We start from the raw sequence: 7,125 nt of genomic DNA on the forward strand, positions 1-7,125 counted from the left end.
ATTGAGGGTAGGTCATGCACCGGACTATTGACCGGAGCACCAAACAATTAAATTTTTTTTATAAAATATAATACATCTAAAATGTAAATAATTTTGATCCTTGGATCTTAAATTTATTTTTAAATCTTACAAAAATAAAAAAAAAAAAATTTGTTACCTAACTCATTCTAAGATTCATGTTTGTTATCATTTTTCTTTAATAATTAAGTAGTTTTTGAAGAAACAAATTACTCCGTTGCGTTAACCATGATAAATATATGTTATCTATTAATTTTTTATGAAAAAAATTAGTTGGTGCACCGGTTGATAGTCCGATGCATAGTGCACCGGAGCTAACAATTGTTAGGATCCAATATCGGTTTGGGATGTTCAAACCACGTGGTTTATAAGAAAACCCGTAACCCTATCATACAAAGGGGCTTGAGGCAATGAGCCAATAAAACCTTGAGGGTAGCCTGATGTATCCACAATGAACTGGAACCCTAGAGAGGACAATATCTTTCAGTGAGCTTGGGTCTTTATCCCTGTAAGAGGCCTTTTCCTTAGCCTAAATACTTAATTCTATTAAGTAAGATGGCCAAGGAAGACCAAAGCCGTGCGGACTCAATGTATCTACGGGAACCAGTAAACCCAAAGCGGATAATATCTTTGATGTGAGTAGGGCTGATACTCTATACACTGGATCTACCCTCGACCTCTTAAATTGAGGCTACCACATGGTTTTGAGAGGTAGTGAATCTGAATTCCCTTGCCCTTGTTTGCCACATGTGCGTGTGTGTTTACAACTTATAAAAAAATAATAAAATAGGAGGCTAGGACAGTAAAATCAAGACAAGATCCTAGGCACTAGCTTAGTTACTGCTAATCTAAGGATTGATATAGACATAGGGGAATTCAGGAAGGAATCGTTTAGTGGATAATTGTTTGATACTGGACTTATTTTGTTAGTTTGATTCATAGAATGTAAAAGATATGAAGAACACGATTTTGGAAGTATAAGTAGACATATCATTATCATAGCAAGGAAATTATTCAGAGATACAACATTATTAGCATCCTTACACATATAATCGAATTTCTGCATTCGATTTAGCAGACACTTGTGTACATTATTCTCATTCACGTCTTTTTACACGGAATTTAGTTTCATTGCAATTTAATTTCCTTTGAAGGCAACTTAACACGATTCCGATACTCTCCGAGCGCCCATATTGGGAAGGCATTCCTATATATTGGATAGTGTAACATGCAATTCATTTTGAAAACTCCAGTGATTTCCTGTCACCAGTAATTGCTCTAGTTAGTCAAATGCATGAGCAAGAACAAAATGTATAAATCACTTCATTACTTTTTTTTTCCTCCTCATATATATGTTATGAGGTAAAGAAAGTACCTGCTGGGGGTAACCTCCCTCTTCCATTTGGTAATTGATTAGTACCTTCGCACCGCGGTGGAGAGGAGTTGGATCTCTCTCAACCTATTTTTTGGGAAAAAAAACATTTATTGAGATTTGATGCTTAGATAGAAATATAGATGTAGAAGTACAAGAGACAATGATTTTTCACCTGGCCAGCATAGAGCAGCCCTAGCATAGCCCATGCAGTTTGTACCACATTTGATCTTCTTCCTTCAAGAGGTGTATATATCTGTAGCACCAAATCCCAAATTAGTTTCTGTTTTCACAGATGAAAATTATTTTAATGTAGAGTAAAAACTGCACCTTTCTTGGGGAAGAAAGATAGCTTTCTCCCCATCCACCATCATCACTCTGATTAATAAGTAGAAAATCAACACCTCTGCGCACAGCGGGACAATTTTCATAAGTCCTACCAGCTGCTGCTAGCCCTCCAAGTGCAAACATGGTACTATAGATGAAGCAAATACCCCAGTTTCCATACCTAGATAAACGATAATCCAGATTAGTGTTCTGAGTACTTTGATGAGAGAAAATAGAAAAGTATTTTTAATGCGTTCAGTGAGAGAACGTACCACGAGCCATCAGGATACTGCACGTCCTCAAGATATCTTATACCGTTTACAATGAAATTGTCAATGTCTTTGGTCCTATGACCTGGGAATAACTTCTTGAGTGTAATGAAAGCAATGATTGAAGATCCGGTGCACTCGACATATGTATGTTCAATCACAATATTCTCGAGAAACTCCATAGGGTTGAGCATCTAACCAAGGAAAACAAAATATAATTTCATTTGAGATATGAAAAAGCATGCAACTTAAATCAACAGTTGACTAATTTAGTATCCCAAAATTATTACCTCCATCCATTGTCCAGCTCTTACTGGTTCCCAGCCAGCTAAACCGCCGGTTTTAGGCTGCAATGACAATTATTAACAACAGACCAGAGTAATTGCATTATAATTTGCAAACATATATGTATATGCCTAAAGCTTGAAAATTAAATAAGTCAATTTTACCTCTTGGAGGGAAAGTATGATGTTTACAGACTCAAATATCCATTGAGGATCTAATTTCTCTCCAACAAGTTCTTCGGGCATGGTTGCTGCTAGCAAGCAACACTGTAAAATGCAGTAGAAATTATATAACTCAAATATATTATCTTTGAGTCTCTACTTGATTGGATTTTTTTTCATTGATCATCTCTACTTTTTTTTTTGAATTGATTGTGTGAATTCACTACCTTTAATGCTTCAGCAGTGCAATCAGAAAGTTGCCATCCATGATCTTGATCGGAGAAAGTCCATGATCCTTTTGAAATGTGGCGAAACATTTTCTCAAAGTCGCCAGAGGGATTATTCCTGACCTGGCATTTCTTTACGAAGTCGTATGCTTTGACGAGAGTTGGAGCGACTTCATTTGTTAGATTGCTAGCAACCAGAGCTTGAAAGCCAAAGGTAGCATCCCACAATTGGCTGCCAAAACTCTGCACATGAAATGCGAGTATGAAATTATCTTTGAATGCTCAAGTTTTAAATGCTGTTATTGTAGTTGTCAATAGAAAGAAAACACCACTCTACTTACCACCACTTTCATACCATCCTCTGCAACCCATAAGTAATCTGGTATCCTTGCAAGATGCTTCTTGAAATAGTCTCCATTGGGGTCTTCAACCCAGCAACAAAGCATACACAATGCCTGCTCGATATGAGAAAAAAACCTAGTCACATAACATATATGTGTTATAAGATCCTGTCTTGTCTTTTCTTTATGTTGAATATTTTATACCTTTTCAACACAGCCAATGGTGATGTATCGACTATTTTCGTCTTCGTAGTGAATGTGTTCCATTGCTTTTTCAAGAGCCTTCTCTCTTATCTTGCTAAAAGGCCATCGAGTCAAAAGAGGTTCAGAAGCCACATAAAGACTGTCCCAGAGGAAATTCTGGATTAGACTGTGGGGATAGTATAGATCCTCCTGCAAGGTACAATTTCCACTTCCATGATCAACTTTTTCCAGCAATGGTAAATATATTTTCTTCATTCTCATGTAATTTAAAGCAATAAGTTGAGATAGAAATCATGCCTTTCCGCATCGATGGCGCATTTGTCTCCATTGAATTTCATGGTAGGGCTGAGTGTGGAGCTCCTCTCTCAATTGTAAAATGAGAGGTGTGATAGGGCCAACAAATCTTTTCCCATATAGATATGACATTGGCATGTAAACCATCCGGCAATAACACCACATTTTCGCTGAATTGATGCACAAGAAAATTGAATTATATGTGTATTAATGCAAATATAGAGTCAGTTAAAAATATACAATGAGTCATAGTGATTTTTTTTTTAATATAGATGTGCTTAGTTACCTGGATGTATAGGGAGATAAGAAGGAAGAATCCAGAACTCTGGGGGCATTGGGTTGCATCCATACCAATCAAATATACCAAGTATCTACAGAAAAAATACGTATACAGTTGGTTAGTATACTAAACCCTAAATTGATTAATAGTGCATGTCGATTTTAGTTGATCGTACCGAAAGCCAGGTCTTTCCCCAGGAAGCCATGTAAGTGATGCCACCATGATCAAGAATCCACTTTCTTGCTCTAGCACAAGCACTTTCATCTGGTCCTACTCCAAGTATTCTCATGCACACATAGCTGAATGTTGTGGTAAACATTGAGCTGTGTCCCTCTATGTGTATTCCCCAACCCCCATCTTCATTCTGGTGGTTGTATATGAAACGTAGGATTTCTTTGCGATGTTCCGAAGTGATAATCGAATTGAGATGCCCAGTGATGTATAGGCAAAAGATCTGCAGTTTTTGTTCAAAGAGAGAGAAAATTATGGTCAGAATGTAGAATATGTAAAATTAGGTTAAATTGGGATTTGTAAGACAAATACTCACAAATGGAGGAAGGAAAAACAAGACTCCAGCATTTTCTGCTGGCCAGTGACCATCACTGGCCTGCAAGGCTGAAAAGAAAGAGGAAGCTCTCTTCAAAGCAGTTGTGACATCTTCATATGTAACTTGTTCTTTCTCCCCAATTCTCAACGGAGGAATTGTTTGCTTGAACTTCTTCTGCCTCAGAAACTGCATTTGGTTTTGGTGCATATCCCAAAACAAAGAAATCATATTAGTTAGCAATTAACATTGGAATCCCACATCAATTATGTGCAACACGATAATCGTATACCCAGTTGTCTATCGGACAACTGCCTGGGTTGAGTAAGGGTCTGTCTTACAAATTGCGATAATAGAAATATCCATGAGACTTGCACTAAGAGTTATCGCAGTCAAGCTCCACATTAATATCCGATGCATGATTATCGGCTCTAATAGTTGCAGAAGCATTTCAGCCAACAACCCGTTCTATACAAATGTATTGGTAACACCATATATATGTTACACTAAAAAGCAGTAGAGTATACCTGCTGCATCCAAAGTAGGTCGGAAGCAGGCTTGACTTCATGGCGGTTCTCGGTGAATTTCTTGCGAGCCTCTTCGACCTCAGCGAGCTCTTCAGGGGTGCCTGCATTAGGGTCAAACTCCCATATCTGCCTACCAACAAAGTCATTTGTTGTGTACAAGTACTCGGAGTAGGGGCAGTTCCCACGTTCAGCTATCTTTATCTTCCACATGATTTCTTCACTCCAGAGAGGAAGATAATAAAGAAGAAAATGATGAGTTTGTATTCATAGAACACTTGCATGCAAATTAAAGACAAACAAAAATGAAATTGAATGACGAGATTTTTTGATTATAAAAGCAATGATAAACTAATTATATATATGAATGTATGCACCATCATATTCTTTTTGGACAGTGCTATAGACTCTCAAAAGTTCCTCAAATCTATGTGGTATTAAAATAATTATTGATTAAAAACACACATGTAGGGCCACTTCACATTCAACACTTCACGTTAAAGTAGGATATTTTGGGATCACAAGCATTATCCGTTCTTTCCAAATGAATAGACATTAAAAAAAAAGGGCACAATTGTAGGGCCTAGAAAACTAGCACGAGAAAAGCCGCCTTCAATCTTCATTGGGTTTTCTAGTTTTTGAGAATATATATATATTACAAAGGAAAAAATAGTAATTTATTCAAAACTATATCACTCTAAATATTATACCAGCATTTAATTTGATTATCCTACATTTCACTCTATAAAAAATAAAAAAATCATTAGTAATTCAACTATAGTTCTTTTTTTTTCTCTAAACATAATAATAACTTACGACTAATATTTCAATTAACTTTATTTTGTAAATAAAAAATTAGATTTATAAACTACTTAATTAATTAATTTTTATTAACTTTTTAAAGAAATTTGTTGATTATATTATAAGGGGAATTAATATATAATATACATCTAATTATTAACTAAATTACCTATTTAATTAAAATTTGTTAAACATATTAATATTTGAAGTTAATTTCAACTTTCAACATGCAAATGGAAAAAAGTTAAAAATATATTCCTATCCTTTTTCTTTACAATCTTTATAAATAATTAATATTCTACGACGATCAAATTCGAGTCAAAACTTGATGTGCGTATAAGTTTCCCTGAACAATCTTTTTGGTTCTTTCTAAAAAACAATATAGAGGCTACATATAATATGCTCGCATACATTTACGCCATGATATATATATAACAACATATACAAACAATATATACAAGAGTTCATATTATACTTCTTCTTGGATAAAGGTTGAGAAGCAAAATTAGAAGAAAATATTTTGTAAGACGAGAAAGTACAGTAACTAAAAGTATAAAAGAGAGTAAGTGTGTGTGTGTATATATATATATATATATATATATACACACATGAAAATGAATGGGAAGATAATTTCATAAAATTTGAACATGATAAGATGTAATACACTGCTGCTGTATATATAAATTTGATCCTAATTAAAGAAGCCAGCTTGGCATGACCATGGATTAATTAAGATGTAAAAAGAAAAGCTTGGAAGAATTGATAGGAAAATACAATTAATCACAAATTGAAAGCAAACCATGCATGTTGCTTACCCTATCAAGGATATATGAGAGGTTGAAGCCTCCAAGAACTTGATGATATGATGAGGAACTAAGACAAGAGAGCTTATATAAATCTCTCGTGTTGTGTTATGATGAGTGGAATTGCAAGGCCTTATAGGCTTTATATATATAATCCACTCCACCCACTTGGGTCAATAAACTACTTCAAGTGATGTAAATTCTTGCACTATATTAATATTATTCAAACTAAATATTGTAGAATAGAAATTGAACATTCAAACTCAACAATGTTGAGTCTAAATATAAATTAATATTTAAAGGAAATAATGTTGACTCAAAATAGCATTCAATAATTCATTCTACCCAAGCATATGTATGGTGTGGCAAATAAAATATAATTCATAACTTTGACCTACTATACATGATGAGACTAATTCCTCTTACTATTAGATCAATTATTTTCTCAATCCCACCTCAATTTGAAATAATGAAGCATAACTCTATTTTATCATATATATATATATATATATTTTGAATAATCTACAATATTAATAGGTGTTCAATGAAAGATATGCAATCTCACTCTAAATGAATAAAGAAATAAATAAATGTCTTCTACCTTATAAGTGGGTGGATGAGGATTGGGGTTGCCCTTCCTCTTCCTCCTTTTTGAGGTATAAAATATTTTTTAAA

General features: G+C 34.5%; 1 protein-coding gene across 1 annotated transcript; it reads right to left on the minus strand.

The window, feature by feature from the left end:
* Nucleotides 1-985: 985 nt before the first annotated feature.
* Nucleotides 986-6,592, minus strand: LOC120007835 (beta-amyrin synthase-like). Its single transcript, XM_038858298.1, has 16 exons — nt 6,463-6,592; nt 4,850-5,064; nt 4,326-4,511; nt 3,954-4,232; nt 3,785-3,869; nt 3,502-3,668; nt 3,205-3,393; nt 3,001-3,114; nt 2,660-2,902; nt 2,436-2,537; nt 2,277-2,333; nt 1,990-2,180; nt 1,721-1,898; nt 1,566-1,646; nt 1,394-1,477; nt 986-1,278 (listed from the first exon to the last, which is right to left on the minus strand). Exons 2-16 carry the CDS (start codon nt 5,057-5,059, stop codon nt 1,147-1,149), a joined length of 2,298 nt encoding a protein of 765 aa, XP_038714226.1. The 5' UTR covers nt 5,060-5,064; nt 6,463-6,592; the 3' UTR covers nt 986-1,146.
* Nucleotides 6,593-7,125: the final 533 nt, after the last annotated feature.

This window comes from Tripterygium wilfordii, chromosome 10 (assembly GCF_013401445.1).
Source record: "Tripterygium wilfordii isolate XIE 37 chromosome 10, ASM1340144v1, whole genome shotgun sequence".
In the NCBI taxonomy this organism is placed as follows: domain Eukaryota; kingdom Viridiplantae; phylum Streptophyta; class Magnoliopsida; order Celastrales; family Celastraceae; genus Tripterygium; species Tripterygium wilfordii.